We start from the raw sequence: 24,156 nt of genomic DNA, 5'->3' as shown, positions 1-24,156 counted from the left end.
ATCGCAATCAATGATTCACCTTTCGGGTGAAACTGTGACTTTTTTTTTCAATATGATCGACCTCGTTCGACCTCGAAGTCGTTAAAGCGTCTGAAGTCACAACCACTGAGTTTAGGCAAATGATCGTGTACTATCATTAGAGAGATGTAGCTTGTCCGGTATTCGGGAAAACGCAAGTTGACGGGGCGTTGGGGTGGAGGCGTAAATGTGAGCGGCCTGCATGGTGCAGCCACCTGATGGCGCAGAGCTAAAGAGACAAAAACAGCTAATATTGCCTTAACCAAGTATATTCTATTTCGCTGTGGTGTAAATTTTTGGCACTTGCGTAATCGTGTCGCTGCCAGAAATCTACACCCGCAGCAAAGTTAAATGCACTCGGTTACTGCAGTATTAGCTGTTTTTGTCTGTTTGATCTCTGCGCCACCAGATTGCTGCACCGTGCAGGATGCTACCGTTTACACCTGCGCCCGAACGCCGCAATCGCCCCGTCCGCTTGCGTTTACCGGAATACTGGACAAGCTAAACCTCTCTGTTGCCCCACTGGCTGAGCTGCGTGGTTTTGAACCCGCGTCTTCCTGCAGCCGAGGCACACACTCAACCACGTGGAGCACTGTGTAGCTCCCATAGATGCCAGCGCCAGAGTTCCCTGCAGTAAGTTTTGTGGGAAGCACTATATAGACTTCGGTTCCCGCCGGAGTTACAGTTGTTACAGAGAAGGTTGCTCAGTGAGAGAAAAGAGATTACTATGAAGCACCGGCCAATACGAGGTCGCTCGTTCGAGAAGTTTGGAGTACACAGCTTCTGTGCACGGGCGCTGCGACGCCTCAAAAACGGGGCAAGGTGTCAATCGAGTGCGTGTGGCGCATCTCTCGCAGCCCGTCGAGAACTACAACGAATGGCGGCTGCTGTACTTCATCTCGTTCCTTCTCCTGGTTGCCTTCTTTGTGCTGAACATGTTTGTCGGCGTCGTGGTGGAGAACTTCCACCGCTGCCGCGAGGAACAAGAGCGGGAGGAACGGGCCCAACGCGCCGCAAAGAGGGCTCGCAAGCTGGAGAAGAAGCGACGACGCATGCGCGAGACGCCCTACTACGCGGGCTACTCGCGCCCTCGCCTCTTCACCCACAATATTGTCACCAGCAAGTACTTCGACCTCGCCATCGCCGCCGTCATCGGACTCAATGTGGTCACCATGGCCATGGAGTTCTACCGCATGCCCCTGGTGAGCACGCCCCTCCCTATCTATCTATCTATCTATCTATCTATCTATCTATCTATCTATCTATCTATCTATCTATCTATCTATCTATCTATCTCTCTCTCTCTCTCTCTCTCTCCACCCCTTAATTTTGAGTTAACAGCACGAAAGTAGTAAAACGTGGGCACCAGAGGAGAGAAGGAACAAGACATGGCGCTGAGTGCCGACTGGTTTGCTTGTTTGCTTGTTTTAAACAGACGTTTTAAACGATTTGCGGACAACTACAAAAATATGTGTAACAAATGAAAAGACTAATAAAACTAAAAGACTGAAGGCGACATGAACAAAATAAGCATGAAAGGCACAAAAATACAGCAAGGCAACCATATTTTCTTTTATTCATTTACAATATCGCTGCTCTCATTCAAGAGCGTCCCCTTTCCACCGCAGCGTCTTCGGCGCATTTTAATGTGCAATAAACATGGTTTCATTCATTCATTAGCATTTGGGGAATACAGTTTATATTCATATAAGGCAGTATGTGGTCAAAGAACACCTAGTAAGAACAGTTAACAGAAAAAGCTAAATTAAAAAGAAACAACAATTGTTCAAGGATGGCAATACAAAACTAGTTAGAAGCTGCACTTAGGAATACAAATGTGTGTTTACACATGACAATTAACCAACATGATACTTAAAAAGATAAAGAAACTTAAAAACAAACATTGAAACACACATACCTAACGAGTCATAAGGAACTAAAAGATTATGGAACGTCATAAGGAACGTCATAAGGAACTTAAGGAACGTCAAAATATTATTATACGCATGCTACGTTGTGTAGCTTCCAAGTACCGAGTTTAGAAACTTCAATTCTTTCTCAGATAGAGCAATAGAAGGCATACACTGATGCATTTGTTACACGTATTCGAAAAGAAATGAACCAGTTGGAAGTTAGTATCTTGTTTCGTCTGGTACGTTCTCAGGTCCAAGTTTTATTACTTTCGCACTGCTAAATTTAGTTATGCCCAACCAAATAACACAAACCTGTACACTGCTCCACCTCTTCCTTGTTCCACCGCTTTCTTGTCTCTCATTCTGTGACTCACGTTTTGGGACAAGGTATAAAACGAAGACAGGACATACATGTCGCAACTTAGCATTCAGGGGCAGGCTCACGACCGCTATAATATTGTCACAATGTAGTGACATTTAAGAGCAAGACAGTAACACTCAGAGTCACAAATCTAACACTTTATTGGGTGGTGCAATGTATAAAAAGTTGTGTACACATAGCAGACATGCTTTACCCATAGATGAAATTTCGACGACCGGCAACTGCGCTCGCCACCGTCGTTGTCTTTGAGTTCCATTTATTTTAATTTTTTTCCTGGGCACAAGCTCGCTCAATAAGGAGTTAGGTTCGTGACTCCCAGTTCTGGCACTTCCTTGTTCTTCACTGTCACCACAATGTTGCAGTATTACAGCTGATGAGGTAATTCACTCTCATTCTTCATCCAACAGTCCCACCTACTTCCCTTGCCTTCAACCTCTGCTCTCTCCTTGTAGCCTGAATATGTCTTCTCCAACGAGACCCATATCACGGTGAACATGTTAAGTGCAGGAGCTTGCAAAGGGTCGAGCAGCATGTTTGCAATGTCCTTGTTGTGTAAAGCTCTATGCATCAATGAATTTGAACCCATCCTACACCTGCAAATTTCTTAACCTTGATGCACTGTCTGTAACCTCTGCCAGCCTAGACTGTGTCTCCTTTCCATGGCACCTATTTTGTTTCGACAAAAGACCACCGATCATCCACTCTACACAACTCGGTCTGCCCAATTCCACTTATTTCTCGTAATGTCAAATGGAAAATCATATGCCTATGCTTAACTTCTAATCCCTATTGCTTACTGTCATTACAACCATCATTTTTTGCATGCATGTGTGTGTGCGTTTGTATGTACTACAGTAAATTGTTTAAAATGTAAAAAAGACACACAATGTAAGAAACTATAGCCAACTATTCGAACAGTGTCCCTCTGGTCACGTAATATTACTGCAAGAGACGCTGCATGTGCACATTCCAATCCTCAAGAAGGGATTGCAATTGATTGCTAATCTTTACTGCTCTTCCCATTAAACGCAGGAACTGGAGTATGCCTTGAAGATCTTCAACTATTTTTTCACCGCCGTTTTCCTGCTGGAACTTTCTATGAAAGTGGTCGCACTTGGCATCCCTCGGTACCTCACCGACAAGTGAGTGCGCAGTAGCTGCTCACATACTCAACAACGAGAACTTTACACCCTGTAATATCACATTACCAGTGTTAGCCGGTTGGTGGGACTACTCCAGAGACTGTCTGTTAGACAAAAGTATCCTTACGCTCATCAGAATCATCCCATGGTATTGCCTGCAGCAGTGGTTCATGGTTCGCATGTTTGCAACATGCTAATAAATATAGCACCACTAGCCTTGCAAGAATGTACCATCATGCACTGAATGCTTTCGTGTGTAACACCACACATACACAGACACAACCATGTAAAAGAAACAGACAATTAAGGCATATGAAGCATAGGGGATAGTGTTATGTTTAATTTAAATGTATAAATAATAAAGTGAAGGGTAATAATAAGGTAATGATTCTTGCACGTACACATGGAGTAAGACACAGTTCGTCAAACAAGCATTTGCAGTGACTTATATAGAGAAGGGGCAGTGGGGCACAATCGGAACATTCTTAAACATTCCAATAGATGATGTTCTAGCAGTTGCCAAATGAACTTGTTCTTTGACTAGTAGGTGTTTACTAAAGGACATATTTATACTGTTACAGATGCAAATACACAGTATGGAACACAAACAATGATATGGGTGGTAGCTTTCAACTAGTTTATTCAGGACATATTCCCACGTTTTTGCTCTGAATAAACTACATAGTTGGAAGTTAGTGTCCGTGTCATTGCTTATGTTCCTCACCGAGTGTGAATCTCTCTAGCAGTAAATACGGCCTTGTCAGATGTTGCAATTGTCTTCAAAGTTCCAGCAAGCCTTAGCTAACTGCTGTGTTCTTCATTTGCATCAACAGTGTGGCCTTTTAGCCAGTCCTTGCGATTTTTATCACTGCGCAGTAGCAGCATAGCTGCAAATGAGACAGAGAAACAACTGAGCATAAAGGCAGGAACATCCAATTACAAAACAGCACGAGTTAAGAACAAATGCAAAGTTAGGTAGAGGAACATAATACTAAGCAATTGTCATAACCAGGGGATGACCCAGGGTAGCCCCTCAAGAAGGCAGGGGGGGGGAGCTGCAGGAATGGGGGAAGAAGAGGTTGGCTTGCTGCATGCTAAACACCGTCAGCTGGCATGTGTCAGAAGGGGTGTGAGGTGCCGAAGCCCCAGAGCACCCCCCCCCCCCCCCCACTTCTGGATGTGCCAGTGGTCAGATATAAGCAGGTTAGTTGGTACTGTCTTAAAGTCGGAAGACTTATTAACGATTGAAGCATGGTGTGGAAGGTGATACTATATGTGACTCTTGTCTGGAAAAAGTAAAGCCGTGCATGTCCTGGTATTGGAGCTGAGGACCTAAGCCTTCATGTTGTAATGTGACCGATGTTGTGTTGTAGTATGGCCTCCAGTGTTATGTAATACCACACTTTTCAGAAACCCATTCCTGGTAAACCTTAAGTTTACTCTTCAAACTGTTACACCCTTTGACGTGTATCTTGTCCCATAACAATAACAGTCATTTGTCTTGCTTTCCCTTTCTTGAAAACTTCGTGCTAGCTACTGTCCTGTCATGATTGCCATGCCACATTCGTAACATGCATGCCACTTATGACCTGGAAGTACCAGACAGGCAGCAATAACAAAAGAAAAGGCATGCAAGATAGATGGCAAATATTGTTTAAAGCAAAATTTTCATAGGTTCATCATCAGTCATCATTATCAATAGTTTTGGCACTTCCTCCTTTCCGTAATGCTGGGTGCTCAGTGCTTTTCAGTCAGGGCACTATGAGCACATGTATTTCCTACAGCTAGGAAAGTACCTGGCACAAAGTGTTTGGCAAAACGTCCAAAGGAACATTGTATTGTGAAAAAAATTACACCCCAAGTTCAGTATTATTCTTAAGAATGTTGGCAATAATCCAACAACCCATTACAGCCCGCCAGTCAATTTTCTTTCAGTAGCTGCCAGAGATCATTGACACTGCAGAATAAATTCTTAATTCTCATGCCAAATGCAGAGCTAGGCACACAAATTTAATTTTTATTGTACTAAGAGCTAACGCGATAAGTTTGATGCAGTGTTAGTTGTAATACAATTTTTGTCAAGTATGATGGTGTGGTTGTTGTCAACCAAATGGCCAAAAACATCACTTGCTCCTTCTTTTAACACTCCTGTTTTTTATGTGGTTGGCATCTGTGTTCTTGCACGACCGGGTCACGGTGCCAACATTAACATTTTACAGCAACAGCTGTTATGGGCTGGCTTCCCTGGTTATTTTGATGCCCGCCAGTGTCCGCCATCATTCGTCGCTAGAGTCCCAACATCATTTGTTAGAATATTGCCAAGAAAAATTCAAATTGTCCCCCAAGGATTCCCACTCACGACCAACAGATTGGCAGTCCCATGTACATTCCTGTTTGGCAAGATACTGTATAGGTGGGATTTCACCCCTTTCTTATTTCAGAAAAGTTCCCTGTGCGAACATAGAATCACATGCACTTTGTCTTATGGTTTTCAGCTGCCTCCACTGACCTAATCTTACTGACTTTCATGCCCTTTCCGAGAGTCATCACAACTATACATAAATAACATTAGCACATTGGCATGCTGCATCCCATGTTCACGATTTCACATGTGCTGCTCTGGTGGCCCAGGTGGAACCAACTGGACATTTTGATCGTCATCCTGTCCATCATGGGGATTGTCCTGGAGGAGATGAAGTCAGACCTGATTCCCATCAACCCGACCATAATACGTGTCATGCGTGTGCTTCGCATCGCCCGAGGCAAGTTGACTAACTGTGGTTGCTCGCAATTTTCCAGTCGTGCCAGTTAATCTTCATCACTACGGTCAAACTGCATTATCATCATTGTAACATTATCAAACTTCATTTATAGTTGCAGTCTTGCGAGCCCACGGAAGCACAAGTTATTTTATGATATACTCGGCACGCCATTACTTAATTGATCACGCATGAGTACATAACCATACTTGTTACGTATAGTGACATGCATGCATGAAGTTGCATGCATGACCACATTTCCTGCTAAATTTGAATCGTATTCAAATTTAGCAGGAAATGTGGTCGCAATTTCATACAACCTGATTGCACTAACTTCCCAGTTTAGAAAACAGATTATTAGATAACTCCTGCACATAATTACTGTACGTCTATTCTGAAACAGGACAAACAGGCACAGGGGGTGACAACAGCACTTATGTGTTGTCCCATATGTAGGTCTGTCCTCCGCATGGTACAGTAAGTCACGATATGCCAGCAAACTAATTCTCTACCCTGAACTCCCATGCAATTAGCCATAAATCGGAGCCCTCTCTTCATTTAACAAATGTCTCAGTATAGGAATCAAATTATCGGCTTTAGCAAACTTCGGTGGGCCAGGTTGTCAACGGCACACTATAGCTACACAACACAAAGAGAAAGCATAGCAGACAAGCAGCAGCAGAACATCAACGGCTGTGTCATCTGTTGCGTTTTCTCTTCGTATCATGATAAACAGCATGCAAACAAGAGAAGCCTCGGGAGAGAACGTTCCAACAAGAGAACTTGTCCTCATTGGGACAAAAAGGGTCTCTTTAAGCAAAAGAATTCTTTCCTCCACCTTGGCGCTTCTCTTGTTTGTCCACAGTTGATAACTTCGTCTCCATCTCTCTGTGAGCTCTGTGTCATGGTCTCTGAGCTGCCAAGTTTTGAAATTATCCGAACTACATACTGCGCGCTGTAACAATCGAAAATAGGATTATATGACGCGGTAGAGTGAAACAGTAAAGTGCCCACCAGTAGGAGTAGACTAAACAAGTAACAGTTGCAAAAACAGATTTCTTTGAGCTCTGGAGGTCCTTGACCAACCACTGCCGCACGTTGACTTCTGTTGCAGTGCTGAAACTGCTGAAGATGGCCAAGGGAATCCGTGCTTTGCTGGATACCGTGATGCAAGCGCTTCCGCAGGTCGGAAACCTCGGCCTACTCTTCTTCCTCCTATTCTTCATCTTCGCTGCACTAGGCGTTGAGCTCTTTGGCAGGCTCGGTCAGTATACGAGCTTCTTGCTCTCTTTATCTCGACAGCGCGCTCACCGCCATTCTCCGTTTGCCTAAGCATTTCTGTGTATGGCTTTGTTTACAGAGTGCGACGAAAGCCACCCATGTCAGGGCCTTGGAGAGCACGCCCACTTCCACAACTTTGGAATGGCCTTCCTCACCTTGTTCAGAGTCGCTACAGGAGACAACTGGAATGGCATCATGAAGGTGTGTGTGGTCGCTGTGCGATGTTTAGACTAACAGAGACACGACAGAATTTGCCTTCCTCACCTAATATATTTCAGCTTGTTATATTATCACAGAGCAGTCGTGCTGCTCACAAATGTTCACGAAGGAGCTGAAAGCACCGAGTAGAAGACTAACTCAAATAGGCTGATTAGAGCACAGGCACGGGAACACATCAGCTGCGTCAGGCTGCAACTCAAGCTTCAATATATAAAACGATAAGACCATGCATCAGCAATGATAGGAAAACAAAAGTAAAGCAGACATATCGGGCAACAACAGCGACATGAATAAAAATGGCAACACTAGTACCTTCATGCCTTCTCTGTGCAAGAGCCAATTGTCATCCACCTGAATGTAGCACTAAGCTACAAAGAAAACTCGTATGGATTTCTCATAATGATATCCTATACGTGTTTCTCAGACAGAGAGACCCATATCAGTTTCTCTTTTTGAGAAAGAGAAACCTGTGCTCTGAGTTGCTGATTGATTTGGCATCACACTGCAATCTGCTCACCTACAGGTTAGTTCAGATGGTAGAGCAACCACCCCAAAAAGGCTTTGGCCCAGGTTTCCGTCCCTGGACCAGCACAAATTTTTATTCAGCTGCAGCACTTTCTTTCCACTGAAAAACACGTATATAAGTTTCCTTCATAGCTTCCTGCTACATTCGGGTGGATGACACTTTTCCCTTTAATGGCTTCTCCTCCACCTTGCGAGATTCCGCAGAACTAATTTTGTTTTGCAGAACTTCTGTTTTATCGCGTTTCATGATCATACTCCGGCTCACCAACTCTTCGCGGTGCAGCAAAGGCTAGGGCTTATGTCACTCGGTTAGTATCGAGAGCCAGCTGTGCGTTCTACGAATTAGATGCTCATTGCTCATCCGCTGAAAAACATGTATATGGGTTTCCTTCATAGCTTCCTGCTACATTCGGGTGGATGATACTTTTCCCTTTCATGAATGCTGGATTGCTCATCCATTGTGCAGTACTTATTTTGGGCGAGGTGGTTCATCTTGACAGTGTTCATAAAACAGTGCTAAAGAGGAGGATGAAAAGAACACACATAACAGAACGACCGCTCATAGGCTTCATTCCATTTCACGGAGTCGATGAGAATGAGTATATAATGGTTTGTCTGTGCTCAGAATTCATGATATTGAGAATACAATGGTTTTGTCTGCGCTCACTCGGTGTCGTCTTTCAATCCTTGCAATGTAAATAATTCAACTGTTAGAGCTGTTATTAGAAAGTACACTTGCTCCAGACAAGCACTGGCACGAACTGTTACGCAATCTCTTCCCCCCGCCATGCAGGACACGTTGCGCGACGAGTGTGACTCGAGGAGCGACTGCGTGCGCAACTGCTGCGTCTCGGCAGTGATTGCACCGCTGTACTTTGTGGTGTTTGTGCTGATGGCACAGTTTGTGCTGGTGAACGTAGTGGTGGCGGTGCTCATGAAGCACCTGGAAGAGTCGCACAAGCAAGCCGACGACGAGCTGGACATGGAGGCTGAACTCCAGGAGGAGATCGAACAGGAGGAGAGGGAGCTCCTCGAGGCCAAGGCAAGTGTTCCGCCGCTGCAGTGCCTATGGCACATATCACTACTTGTTGCTGGCATACTTGGTTAATACTCATTACAGTGTACCAGGAGGTGAAACAAAGTGAGATAAGACCAGAGAGAAGTAAGATGCTTTTTTCTGTTCTGGCCTTAAGCATTTTGTTTCGCACCCCATTACAATGCAATAGACGCTTTTTCCTGTACGGGTCTTGCTGCGCTTTGTTTTGCATCTTATCCCACCGTAGCGACACTCTTTCCTGTCCTGGTCTTACTTCAATTTGTTTTGCGTCCTCTTACACCCTAACGACACTCTTTCCTGTCCTGGTCATACATCAGTTCGTTTCGTGTCCTGTTACACTGCAACAACACTCTTTTCTGTCTGCCTTACTTCACCTTGTTTCGCGTCCTACTACGCCGCAATGACACTCTTTCCTGTCCTTGTCTTACTTCATCTTTGTTTTGCGTTCTAGTACACCGCAATGATGCTCTTTCCTGTCCTGGTCTTGCTTCAGTGTTGTTTCATGTCCCATTACACCGCAATGACTCTCCTTTCCTGTTCTGGTCTTATTTTTCTTTGTTGCATGTTTCATTACACCGCAACAATGCTCCTGGTGTTACCTCACTTGGTTTCACGTCCTATTGCACCATAATAAGCATGAACCAACTAGCTCAGCAACAAGTAATGACACATTGCATATCCTCTATGTGGGCCCTGCTTTCTGTTCTGGCATTCTTTTCTGTCCTGGTCTTACTTTGTTTTGTGTAATGTTACACCGCAACAAGTGGCTACGGCAGTCTGCTGCTCTGCGTGATGTCGAGGGTTCGACTCCCTACCCCAGCGGCCGCATTTCCAGGGGAGGAGGGATGGGATACAGATTCACTTGAGCACTTGGACTTAGATATGCATTAAAGAACTCCAGGTGGTCAAAATTATCCGAAAGTGCTCCACTACGGCGCCTCACTCCTGCCCCTGGCGTTGCTTTGGGACGGTACCTCAAAAAATCAGTCAATCGGCCAAGGCAATTCACTCGGTCAGCAAGGGAAGATTCAGTGCACATGTTAGAAAAACACGAGAATGTATTGAAGTGTTGCATAAGCAATAGCATTCAGTATACACAAGTCTCCTGGCTAAACCGCTGGCTTTTTCATGCTCAAATTTTGCACGCAGTCTGTGTCATTTCCCAGCGCATGCAGTTAAATATCACGTTTGAGAGCATTACCTACCCACTTCACCTAAATTAAATCACAAGCACCTATCGCCTGTGTCAACACCATACAATAAAATCCTGAATTCAGAGAAATTAAATGGTGAACAAAGCGGTGAAAAGGTAAATTAAATTGAATTATTTAATGTGTGCCTGGCATCGTCGCAGAGAACACAAGATGATGAATTATTCCAGACAATGCAAGCAAGTAATGCGCACTAATATAGCACCCTAATAAGGTATCACGCTGAACGCACCGCTAAAGAGCACCTCTTGGCCATTTTAACATGAATAAGCAAACAATTTAGCCAGAAGAGTTGCACATTCGGTGATGCTCCTATATACGCAATATTCAGCATGTGGCTAGCTAATGTGTGCACCATTTGAGGCAATGTTTGCTGCTAAATTTGTAGTGTTTGATGCACTATAGATGTAAAGGTAACATCTCTCAACTTTACAACCTTAATTTCACAGACCATGGTAGTCAAATAGTGCAAAACTACAGCCTGTCCAGAATGCACACACATATCCTACCAGCAATGACTTGTATCTTCTTCCACTTTTTTTTTTCACATTATTAGGAACATAAAAGTAATCCTAAATTTACTCTCCCCTACAACAACTGAACACTTTAATTGGAACAAAATATGTTCACTTCCCGTATGCTTTTTTTTTTTGTCATCGGTGTCTGGTAGCTCTGTATAAGAATTTACGCTATTGTCTCGCCAACTTGGGGAATGTAACAGGAGATGTGCTAATGAAATGGTGGGTTTATTTCCAGAACAAACTGGCAATGGAAGCCAAGTTCGAGTTCCACAGGCCCATTGTGAAGATGTCATCATTGCCAGCCAATTTCACATTCTATTTCCAGTGTGATGATGCTGGTGAGTCAAATTGTGGAGGAATGAGGAATACGTTTGTTACTAGTTTCACACTCGTCCTTTTGACACCTTCCTTACTGCATGAATTCTTGTTTCCTTATGAAAAAAATTAGGCAAGCTTTCGTTTAGGCCAGTTATGCCTAAACAAACCTCAACTAAAAGAATGCGTAGTTGTGATTTCATGAGCAAAAGTCGCATATTATATGCGATACACCACGCAGTTACAGGCACATTTTGTGGCCATACGGAAAGGCACTGGAATTGCGGAAAACCTGCAAAAAATATCTCACCCATTAGAAAAACCTGAAACTTTTCTGTAAAAAAATGGTGCGCATTTCTCGCAGCTCCACCTAGTACAAGTTTTTTTTTAATTTGTTTATATTATCCTTGACTGGCTAATTTCCAGCTCCAAAATCTAGGCCAGAACCTTTAGAGTGCTTTCTTTTCGGTGAACGTTGATTTTGCACAGTCTTTGAAGACTGATGCAAGGGAGAAAAATGCACTTCTGCCGTAAGTCCTTTGTTGCTGTTGTCATCAGCTCTTGGAACAAGGCAGGCTCAGTGCTATGTTTATCATGAATGTTGCTAGCATTTCCATTTTCTTGCACATTCATGACAATAATGGTTTAAGAAATAATGGGCCTGTAACAGCACCACCCAGTTTAATCTGTCGTGAGGAAATAAATATCAATTCATGATATCAGAAAATAAACATCAGTAAGTACCAGAAGCGCAGTACAACTTTGGGTCTACCCCAGACCACCATCAGTTGTTCCTCGCTTCTGGAAGAGGCAGGTTGGTGCGTCGAGTGAGCTCCTGAACAACACCTTGCACTGTGGTGAACGGTGTTGAAATCATGAATCTGGGACCTCAAAGAGGCACAACGTAACGTTAACGTATCTCTCTCGTATTTACTGCAAAATCGCCACTAATACATTTTTTTTGGGGGGGGGGGGGGATTTCGCTTTCTTTTTCTTTTGGCACGGACAACCAGTAGACAGATTTTAAAAGTGAAGCTTTTCTTTGCAAACATTGTCGGGTTTTTGTGATTGTGGAAGCCCTGTGGCTGTTCTGTCGCCAAATAAGCCAATCAATCACAGCGGAGGATGTACACGCCACTGCCGCTGAGTTCCTTGCATCCCCACCAAATGGTTCTGGTCTCGGCGACGCTGGCCGTGCAGGTGCAAAAAAAAAAGCAGAAAGCTCGCTTCCACGCACCTGCAGACACGTGGTAACGAGGAAGTAAACGCTTCTTGCAGATTGTTTAGATTCGAATTGCACTATGTACATATGCACATGCTGCCTATGAAACCATGATGCATTCAAAGCGTCCGTCATACTCGCTAGTAATCAGCAACACCGCTTAACAAAAGGCTCGGTATAATCTGTGTGCACCCGCACTTGTGTGCGTGTGCACATGTGGGGATGGGGGGGGGGGGGGCTGCGTGCATGTACTCGTGTTTTGATTCTTTATGCACTCACACAAAACTTCACTGTATATAGATTCCAACTCGCTGGATCTGCTGCGTTTTTTCATTACAGCCAGTAACGGTATGTGAACATTGCAGTAAGTGGTTTATACCGTAGAGCAGACACAAAAGTTAACGATACCTCTACTGCTCATTGTTGTATCCGATATATTGTTAAAACCAGCATTTTTATAAGCGGGTTCAACTGTAACTGCTGTATCACGTGCAGCTATGGGTTGTTTTGTGGAAAGGAGTCAAGAGTTATTTCCTCGTGAGTGAATAAATTTGGTGGTCAGGTATGTTTACACAGGGCACACTGCTTCCTAGCACCCTAATTGTCATGAATGTCAGGAAATGGAAATGCTAGCCGTGTTCATGATAAGCACAGCATCAGGCCTGCCTGGTATTGCTACAGGGTGGCACTTATGGCAAACACTACTAAAACATCGACTTTTCACATGTTACATTGTCTCACGCACTACCACATGAAAGACTTGTAAGAAGTGGCTGTCAGAGAAGCAAACCTTGTTGGCCACTTGCCTGCGTGACTCTGAATTACAGGGTAAATTCCATTGGCTGCATGTCAAATTGCACACTATGCCATTCTAGATTAGGCAGCGTTTCCATATTACCTTATTTGTTTATATGTAAGCATTTCTTTTTCACGATGCTCATGACGACCAAAGCAGGAAAGGGTGCCTAGATTCAAAGTGAATGAAATGATATTGCCCTGTCCAAGCAAAACATATCAATTTTACATAAAAGTGAAAATAATTTCAAACTCAAAAATAAGCTTATGGTATGCTAAGTGAGTCTTTACTAGCCATCAATCAAATATGCCAGTGTAATCACTCGCACCAAGCTAACTACTGAACATGGCATACTTTTCCTTCCACTGAGCTCCCTGGTAATGCCACGCATCTAAGTCATACTGAAGTGACAGCAGCGTAAACACTGATAGCATATGTAGAAAAATGGAGGTGGGGGTGATTACATTCCAGCAAGTTCCTGCTCTTTATTCTTTTCTTTTGAGCTCTTCCATTCCGAGAAGAGGCAGTGTGTTCATATTCTGGTTATGCCTGCGCCTTACAAAACGCATTGAACTGAGATTTCGGTGCTGAACACGCGAAATGGCAGAATTCAGGACGGACGGTGCTCCACCTCGTGCTGAGTACAAAATTGTGACGGATAGAACCCTGATTCGTGCAGAGCATCGCCTATTTACAATCCACAGTTCTGTAGTGCAGGTACCGCAGTGGCTGCTGTTCGATTGCAGCCAGGCAAAGGTCCGAATGCTTTTAATGCCATTGATTAGAATCGGCGTGTTTCACGGGCGTGTGTTAGCGGGTCTTGTCTCTTTGCAGTTTGATTTTGCTGGTTGATTTCAAATCTGTAGTCGCATATCTGCTTCTTGGTAGCTGCACCACAGTACAAAGTTTCTAATTTCGTAGACCAAGTTGAGGGAGTCCTTGCTCAACTTAGAACACTGACAAGCGGCTATGACATTGTCTCCCAGTTTGTAAAATATGCCATTGATTATTCGAAGTAATGTTAGTATAAAATATCTTTTTGTGGAGTTTAGACAGGTGGACCTTATGCCAATGATCACTCATAATCACACAGCAGCACACTTGCGATAGAGGTATTGACTAGTACATACAATCTTGTTTCTAACTCAGCATTATTTGGCAGCTTTCAGTTATGCTTTATGGACACAAAGCATTGATTGCATATGCAATTTGCTTTTTGGCTTGCATCGGGAGTCATCATTGTTGACTCCTGCGTGCCTGTGCTAAAAACTTCAGTTTAGAGATTCTGATGAATAAACTTTAATTTAAATCTGTCGTCCTTTCTTTAAAAGTCAAATTTAGGAGACCTGAAAGCACTCGTGTCGAGTTCAGTTTCATTGTTTCGATAATCAGCAACCTACTATACACGGAGGAGAGCTTGACTGTCATCACTATTTCAGGTGGCGAGTCCACATCATCAACGCTACCGGTAATCAACATCTGCATTCCAGACCAACCAGACATTATGTCCAGAGAAAAGAGCTTTTCATCATCATCATCCTCAGGAGTCGGACCTGAAGACATCGATGTCACCGACGTTGCGCTTGCCTGTGTTGAACCAATGGCTCCTCCGCCTGACATCAACCTTCGACGCGCATCGCCCGACAGCGGATCAATCGAAAAAGTGGCCGTTGCAGACTTGCGATCATGTGCCCTAGAGCCTGAAAACCTGCAAATGACCTCGCCTACCAAAGAGGAAGGTCCTAATGAGGCAGAGGGGACTGCAGAGCCGGGGTCTATCGACCCCATCGACTCTGAACAGTTTGCTGCGGAGCCTCCACAGGCATCGAGGTCCACCTTGACTAGTGGAAGCACATCGCCTTCCGGGTCCGACGAAGAGTCGGACACGACAAGCACATCGACATCCAAGCTTCGCTACCTGCTCCCAAATTATCCTGAACTGAGCAAGGTCGTCGACCCCGACTCGAGTGAGTCGACGTCTTGGACGTTTTCAGCCGAGTTTCCGTCGTCCTTGCGAACGACAGTGGGTGCCGACGCAACTGACGATGAGGACGACGATGACGACGCCCGAACGCCAACGACCACAGCGACTGCTGCCAGCGACGCGACGACTGTGGCACCTGTTGTTGTTGTCGCCGAGGAGAACAATGGTGACCTTGTTGGAGTCCAGCCCAGAAGTGACTCCGTGTCGTGACCGTGGCACAGCTTCACCTCTTAGAACCAGTTGTAATTCTCTCGTGCCGTGTGAAGAGAAGTCCCTGCTACGCCATCTGCTCGAGTAGCAAAGGGATGTGTCCGAGGAGGCCGCCGCATGCGGCGGGATTTCTGCAGGAGGACACCTTCACAGCACACTTACTGTCCCCAGCACAGCGCTCTCAGTACTGTTTGGTTTGTCAACTATGACGCTTGCTCCTCTGTGTGGGTGAAAGTGGGGGCACATCACTGTCGGGCCATGCGACAAGCCCGGCTTGCTGCTCCATGCAAAAACAGAGAGAGACAGACTCTTAAGCCGAGCTCGTGTCCCACTATCAACATACTTTGTTTCCATAGTGTTTTTCCTTCAGAACCGTTTGCTGACCAAGCTGCATGTGAGAGGCGAATGAATGAGCCACGCGTGGTGCCTGCCAATGTTAACCTCGTTTCTACTGTTTTGTTTGTTTGTTCGTTTGACTGTTGTTTATTGTGAGCTGTGATGACATGGAAATTTCTGTCCAGATGATCGATAGCATTTTTTTTTTCTCTCCAGTTATGACCTTTGAGCTCGTATGTTGTAGTCGCATGTTCGGAGCCCCGCTTGTTTCGTGCCACAAGATTTTTCTTTTGCAGCCACCCGACTTGCGTCAAGATGCATTTGCCGGAAGGCCCAACTGTCGCAGCAGTTTTCGTACAAGAAACGCCAAAGCGCAATGTTTCATTCGCTCGATTTAGAACTGACCAACACCTCATTTCTGTCGCATCATTGAAGGGTTAACTGTTTCTTAGGAAAGAAATTCATGTTGCATCCTACGTTGCATTGGGTTCATAACTCTGTTGACAACTCTTGTCGCACTACTCAGCTTCACGTTTTAGGAACTGTTCTATCAACTGCTATGTGTTTCATCTGCTCAAATATCTATGGTACATAATAGGCCTTCAGTCGATCTTGTGGTAAGCTGGACAGTGTCTAGCTCCTTAGAACAAAGCCTGAAGAAATATTGTTAGTCATTCTCGTTTCTGTGCTCCTTTCAGTAGAGGAGAAGCAAAAGGAAAAGTGAACGACGACATTGTAGAGCCACCAGGAGGAGGAGAAGCAGGTGTGCTTAGATTAAACCCTGCGTGTTGGAGCCGCTCGTATTTTTTCACAACCCGAGTTGTTGAACCAGCCCACATGTGCCATGTTAGTTAAAGTGAGATACGACTCACTGGGTCAAAAAAATATCTGTTTCTGCCAATCTAAGGTAAGGCTAGTCCCGAGAATGGTGCTGACCTTGCCTTTGCATCATACTCACCAGCAATCATTTATATATATATATATATATATATACATAGTATCTATCGTTTTTTTTTTAATAGCGTGGAATCAACTCGTACTTCAATGTTTTTAGTGAGATGCTGAATTAAGTACATTAATCAAGGATACAAAAACACTAGGCAGTTTTATAAATGTTGCCATTCATTTGCCCCGGTAGCAAACGGTGCGGAGCACTCGTGTTGGTAGCCTGCCTGCAACGCAAATGGTAGAATGCCCCGTGTACAGTACACAAGCGGTATCTCGTTTCAAATAATCTGCTGGCCACGTTTTGAGTACCGCCCATGATGCTCGAGCGTTTGGGTCCGACTAAAATGGCATGGTTCCACAAACGGCTGGAAAAGCTTTCGTTAGGTCGTGGTTTGCCTAGATGTATGTTAAACAGAATTGCAGCAGCAGGTCTTAAAAAGATATCTTTTACAAAACCTCGACACCTCTGTCGAGTGATGTAGCTCTTTTGAGCGCCGCAGATCGAAAAAAAGAAAAAAAAAGCTCTGCTGGCTCTAACGACGTTGTACGATTTCAACATGTTGGTGTTTAACGGTGTTCAGTCATGCACTCAACAACCGACCGAATGGCGAGCTCTCTCACAGCACTTAACTTTGCCCGCAGAATCTCTCCATCGCTCGGTTTGGCAACTTCTCCAAGGCTCAAAGTCGGGCATGCAAGTGCAGCTGTGAGACGAAATGCCGAGTTCCCGATCACGCGATCTTGCAAAAGCCCTCACAACTCGCAAATTTTCAGTGTTTTATTATTCTTTTTCTTTCAGCATAGAAATGTCTGGGAGTTGTAGTTTGCTTGTAACGAATACATTTGATACAGGAATTTCCAAAAATCATTATTTTCTAACTGGAAAGAATTCCTGTTAAATATATTGGTTCAATAAAATCAACACTGTGTCATGTTTGCGTTTGCCGTTTACACAAAAAAAGACAGAGTAGGAAAGAAATGCACAAAAATTTCACAAATGACTGTGCCAATCTTATTCTTTCCTTCTTTTCGAAGAACAATAATTTAGCGAGTTCAGCGACGTCAAACGAAGTTAGCTTAGAAGACCAGCCACCGTCATATCTTCGTGAAACCAAGGTGCCATTCTCTGGGTCCCTCCGTTTCTAGGCTCCATAGCAGCATTCTTTCCAACTCCTAACCCAAGTTGGCTGTGTCATGATGGAAAAAAAAAAAGATACGCTGCACACTTTGTATAAATCCGCCTCATGCGCACCCACATGCACACACACAGTCCGGATGCCACACCGCCACTTTCGTAATCTTCACTGTGTAACCGCACACGCAGGCAAGTGAAAGCGACATCCAGCCACCGACTTAAAACGAGTTGTACGCTAGCTCTTCTTATCGTGTAAATTCTGTAAGAAATAAGAGAGGAACTCTCCCCCGCCTCATCGGAGCAAAGGTGCATGTAGAGTCTCTAGAAGTTTGATATAAAATGCTGAGTATGCTACAAAAAAATAACTGCAAACGCAAAGAAGTCTTTTGATTGCTGTAAACAAAACATTGTGAAACCCCCTCCTCTTGCAAAGGCTTATATGTGTCTCCGTAGTGATTATGGAAAAAGAGAAAGAAAGACGCATCTTCTAGTTCCATTTGTGCCGTTGTTGTTATAACAAGCATTCGCTGCATCCCACAGTGCTGTGTTGGGTGACTCGAAACGCAGAAGAAGATATGCAAGCCAAGGCCACAGAGCGAAGTCGCTTTCTAAAGTGTGGAGGGATTCCTGGAAAGGACATCCTTTCTTTTTGGGGGGGAGGGCTGTTGTTGTTGTTTTCCCCCTTCTCCTGCTGGGCTCAGCAAAAACCACGTGCGTCATGCACTTTCGCGCTGTCGTCGCTTGCGTGTTGTTGCCTTCCTCAGTTGTCGCTGCTGCCGCCACCAGACGGCGCCGACGCTACGCTTTTCACCGCATATCCTGAAATCGCAAACGTGTGCGTTCGGGGTTATCAACCAGGCTTGACCCCTGCAAAGCATTGCGAAGGAAAGCGGCTTCCTGAATTTCCGACGCAAACGAAGCGCGCACCACCCCACCTAGCTTTCTTATAAGCATTCTTTCTTTTCCTCTCCGATTGTGTGAGTATGCATGTCCTGCAAAGAGTACTCATGAGCAAGGATTGTTTTACGTGGCAAGTACAATTGCGGTGCTTTCTACGGCACAGTTTGCTTCACTGGCCGACTACAGTATGTTGTTCTATGTGTGTGTCGACGCGATTGTAGTCTGTCTCGACACCTCCTCTATATGGCACGTTACGAACCGATCCTTGTGCGAGGTCCATCTTTGTCAGTTGTTAAAAGTGGTGTAGAAGTGTGGTTTATGCTTTGTGCTGTATGAACTGAATGGTGGGTGCCCACAAAGCACACAGAGAGGCAAAAAAGACCACTGGAGGCACAGAGGTTGTGCGCTCTCATAAGCCCCTTCCATGATGTTTGTGCGTGTCACCTTAAAACAATATGTTAGAACTTTGAGCAAGAAGAGAAATGGACATTGAAACACAGCTGAAATGTTTACTGCAACACCAAAGTACCATCTGCATAAATTGAAACACGAACAAGAAAAAAAAACTTTTCAGAACTTCAGCTATCCATGGTCACACGGAAGTGCAACATAGAATCACTCTGCAGACAGTTTCGAAGCATGGCGCAGTTGCAAATTCACATTTCGGAGCCAAAATTAAGCTGTTATAAAGCACAGACGAGACCAAAAAAGCAACAGTGCGTGCTAGTTGTTCTTGACTTGTTCGTGTTTGAATTCGTGCTGACAGTACATTCTTTCAGGCCTGTGTGCTAAAGCAGGTTAAAGTTCATAAGTGCGGTCTAGCTCTATTCAGACTTAAGCTGAGCCTTCTGTTTGTAAAGCATTGCCTCTTGTTGTTTGCATAAATTCCCTGATGCATCTTGTTTTCCACTGTCAAAACAACCTGACCTCTTTAAGTGTGTAAAGACATGCCTCGGGCCAACATAGCCTCTCTTTGTTGGCACCAATGACACATCTCCTTGGGACCACTCCATCACTTTTCACATGTTTCAGTTGGTGTCCTTGGAGAGCTTAAAAACTACAAGCTTCCCAGAACACCACATAGCCACTTTTTCAGGCTTTGCTATGTGATGCTAGAATTCCCACGTGCCTCACACAATTTTCATAGCTCGAACATGTTTTCTGCCACGAGCTGCCATGTCTTCATTGACCTGTCAAGTCACAGCCGTGCTGCATGCAAAGTTCTTTTTTTTATTTTCTTTCAGGCCATCACTATTTCTACAAACCACTTCATTGTAACGTCCCAGCTGTTAAACTCTCCAGCTATGTACTGTTGAGTGTCAAGTTAACTCTTGCCAGTTCACTAGAGCACCTTACGAAGACGAAGGCATTGAACTTAAGTGTGGTCGACTCATGTTCATTCAAACTCCTAGGGGCCACAGATTTCCGTTAGAACTAATTGAACTTAGTGCGCCTTGAAACAAAATTGCAAGCTACAATACAAATAGACATGCAGTACAAGTTTGTCCCTTGCCATCGTTACCTTAAATAGAAACAGATGTGGATGCACAGCTGCGCGATTCCTTAGGGCACACAGCATTTAATGTTTGGCATTAGGCTGGATCGGTGGCGCCCTCCTGTAATTGCGCCCACCAATGTACACAACCTGAATATCAAGTGCGCGCACATTACTGTTCATGCCTTATGAATGCCTTCCTCTATTCCGCCGTTTTCAGCGGCATTGTCGCAACCCGGGAATAAAAAGAATGCACGAAACGAAATCATTGCTGGAATTAAGCAACCTCAATATGCATTAAACACACAAAAGGCCAACCAGTATTTTGATAATCGTTCAAGTTAACCAGTATTTTAAATAATCACTAGAGGGCTGTAAATAAGACACATAAAAGGTACGCTGGTTTCGCCTAACAAAGATGACATGTGGATGGAGTTGTTTTTTCTATAATTCTGGTGTTTTTTTTTTTTTTTTCCTATGGGACAAAGAATGCTGTGCAAAGAAACAGAATGGCTGAGTGCAATGCAGGGTACTTTCCTGCAAGAGACAGTGTGCTGCCACTTTTCATGCAGCTCACTGCTATGCAACGCAGGCGTGCATATTGTCACGAGTTGTGTGCATCACACGCGCACCACCAGGAGTGTTACAGGTGCTGGAATTGCATTTTATATGTTGCAATCCACTGTAGCCAGACCTCAACCTCCCTCAACTCTTGAAATAACTCTTGTCAGAACTATTCTGTCACATCCCCCTGTCATTTGCATTTGTTCACTGCCTACCCCCCCCCCCCAACTGTGATGTTCAATATGTGTGCAGTCTTGCTGCAACTAAAAATTGTTTAATGACTCTTGTGTGTCGTCACTAATAAAAAAGCAGACCTATCTTGCAAGCACAGCTGCCTAGCAAAAGTTGTAAATTGATAGCCGCTGCTTGCTTTTCATTGTATTCTTATGTTTGGTCCTGAGCCCCACTAGTAGAAAATCGCAAACTTTTCAGGGTTCGCTTCTCTAGCAAGGGTGTAGCGAATGCCGCAGAACCGTCTGGACATATTGTACTTTCACTTTGAAACCAGTTGTGACACGACATCGTCATTTCTGCAAAATGTGTTTCATGAATGCCTTGATTGTTGTTTTGATCTACATTGGCTTGTTGTTGCCAAGCCCATTTGTGTCTACAGACAATGCATTTTTGTTACAATACTTGACTCTTTGTGCGACTAGCTAAATTGTTCATCAGATGAACCGTGCACTCGCTATGTACAACTCGGGGGCTGTAGTCTGATTTTCATCTCCGCAGAGACGATCCTTCAGAAATGTATTCCGATTGGCTGACATAGCAGAGGCAATAGAGCCAATTCACAATGTGTAGCGAAAACTGTAAATATGTGTACCACGCTTTTTGTTACCATCTCTCTGTAATACATTCGTTCTGCTGACAAATGCATGAATATATTTTCAATTAATGCCAAGAAACTACTCATAGCAGAATAGAACGAGTTAGGAAAAACAGTTCTAGAATAATTCTTACAGCTGTAGCTCCTACACAAATGTAGTGAGCCTACTTTCTAATGACAAGACTGAGGTTCACAGGAGAATGGAGACGAAGTGATCCACGGGATTGAACAAAAAATGCTGCTGCAGTCAACGTTTCGACAAAGGGGCTTGTTTTGTCAGGGCCCCTGATAAAGACAAGCCCACTTGTTAAAGCATTGCCTCCAGGAACATCCCTTGTTCGACTACTCTTGACTACCTTCCAATGACATCTTTTGTTGCAGAAGTTTCTAGCAAATGCTCCCGTAGAAGTTGTGGAAATATTGCATCTGAGGCCCTAGTTCATTAACAAATCACAGAGTTTGTAGTATGTATCAGTGCCATTGACGGCCACTGAGCCAACACTTATTGTTACGTCTGAACCCGTCTATCTAATTCCAGTGCTTAAGCCAATCAGGCCCCTTTCGTTGCCTCCCGAAGGTGGCGATCAGAATGCTGTTCCCTGGAATCTGTACAGAAGCAGCAGCACAGATTATCTTCGCATCACCCTGACCCAAAGTGCGGTAAAACACTTGCTCAAGGTGCAGTTGAAAACAAAATTGCGTTAGCAGGTGACAGAATGATTGCATGGAATGTTTTGCTTCCACATTTGCGTTCCAGCATATCGAATCGCTGTGAAAGGTCATAAGGCAAAGTGCAATTCTTCTCAACAGCCAGAACCCTTCCCCCTCCCCCCCCGCCCACCTAAAGAATGAAATGAGGTCTTCAATATTACAATTTTCAGAGGGTTCACCTGTAACATATTCCCTAGTCAGCATGACTGGGCGTGTGAAACGCAGAGTTTTGTACAGGTATTCACATCTTCATGTACTGTTCCCAGTGCTTTCGCTTTGATCCACATAAGTGTCACTCGGCTAGCTTCTCTCAATACAGATACTGGATAGGGTCACCCACTGTCGACTTGCCTTACTGCCTTTGACCTGTTTGTCATGTGCATCTTGCAAAGTCGGGACGATGTTTGCGAGCCCTATTCCAGAATTCTCTCAGTGCTCCCTGCTTATCAGCCAAGATGTTCAGTTGCACACCGACAGACAACACGGCTAGGCACGAAAATTATTCCACGCAGATTCCGACCTCCACGAAAACACGTGATTGCTAAAGTTGATAACGGCACCTTCTGTCAAGCTCGTTTCGTGGGAGTTGTGGTGAAGAGAAACTTCAAGCATGCCAGAAATTGTTGACATAATGCTATTGCTGGCCTTAATAGTTGGTGGCCGAATGTGGAAACTGCGTGTGGCTGAAGGTGTGACTCGCTCTGTGGCCGAAGCGAGTAAGCTGTGATCCTGTTAATTCAAATGAGAAATGTGTCGCTGGGGGAACAAGCCTTTTTTTTTTCTTTTTGTTATGTCGTTATTAAAATAACAAATTCCACAAGCTCACTGTCTGTACTGCTTCTTCACTTTTTCTCCGGGTCGCAGACATATCCGAAAAAGCTTGCCCACATTACAAATGCACTATTATTGATTTTGACGAACATGTGTGACAGGTGGGTTGTCACGTAGCAGCTCACACAGGCAGCCGGGTAAGAAAAGCTGGGTTCACACGCCAAACGTGATCACGGACAAATCAGTCCAGTGAAGGATGACATGTATCGGATGTCACTTCACAGCTAGCATTACGGAACATCGAGACAATCGGGCAAGAATGGTGTAGGACATAACCCTGATCTTGCTCTTCAATGCATCAGAACACTTCACGTGGTCATTGGGAGCCACCGAGCTACCAGTGTTTGTAGTGCGCACATACGATGAACGAATTGAACTGGACTGAACATGGCTGCCGCCAGACTAAGGCATTTTGCCATCACTACCTCATTATTTCTCGCCGACGATCCCAGCAGTGATTTGGCTTTCGGTCATATCGTGAATCATTTCACAGGGTCCTCGTGAGCACAGCAGGAACAGGCAACGCCCATATGATCTCGTGATACACAATCTGCAAGCTGTGATCACAATATGCTCTAGTGTGTGAACACAGCTTTATTGCCCTAATTGAAAGATCACTTGACACAACAGCTGTGACTGACGCTTGCTGACATCCTGAAATGTGTTATCAGAATCTGATCCAAATCATTTGCATTATTCTGTATTGATCTGCCTACATTTATGACGAAATTGGCGTGCTGTGGCTACATAAGAAGTTGGCAAAGTCAATAACAAGAGCAACATTTCAGTGACAAAGCAAGAATAACCATCCCACTTCTCAGCACAGGGTTGCCAGTTTGATTCCTTAAATGC

General features: G+C 44.4%; 1 protein-coding gene across 2 annotated transcripts in view; it reads left to right on the top strand.

The window, feature by feature from the left end:
- The window catches only part of Ca-alpha1T (Ca[2+]-channel protein alpha[[1]] subunit T), a 397,067-nt gene extending 373,769 nt beyond the window's left edge, over positions 1 to 23,298 (top strand). For both annotated transcript variants that reach the window (XM_075701870.1, XM_075701869.1), the window contains exons 28-35: positions 876 to 1,220; positions 3,346 to 3,455; positions 6,087 to 6,217; positions 7,329 to 7,478; positions 7,575 to 7,696; positions 9,033 to 9,281; positions 11,264 to 11,366; positions 14,801 to 23,298. In XM_075701870.1, coding sequence (XP_075557985.1) covers positions 876 to 1,220; positions 3,346 to 3,455; positions 6,087 to 6,217; positions 7,329 to 7,478; positions 7,575 to 7,696; positions 9,033 to 9,281; positions 11,264 to 11,366; positions 14,801 to 15,555 — 1,965 coding nt within the window. In that variant the 3' untranslated portion in view covers positions 15,556 to 23,298. The remainder of the gene's footprint in view (positions 1 to 875; positions 1,221 to 3,345; positions 3,456 to 6,086; positions 6,218 to 7,328; positions 7,479 to 7,574; positions 7,697 to 9,032; positions 9,282 to 11,263; positions 11,367 to 14,800) is intronic.
- The last annotated feature ends 858 nt before the right edge of the window (positions 23,299 to 24,156 follow it).

Source organism: Dermacentor variabilis, chromosome 8 (genome assembly GCF_050947875.1).
Source record: "Dermacentor variabilis isolate Ectoservices chromosome 8, ASM5094787v1, whole genome shotgun sequence".
Lineage (NCBI taxonomy): Eukaryota > Metazoa > Arthropoda > Arachnida > Ixodida > Ixodidae > Dermacentor > Dermacentor variabilis.
Note: the sequence above shows the minus strand (reverse complement) of the source record. Positions and strands in the feature narration are given on the sequence as shown.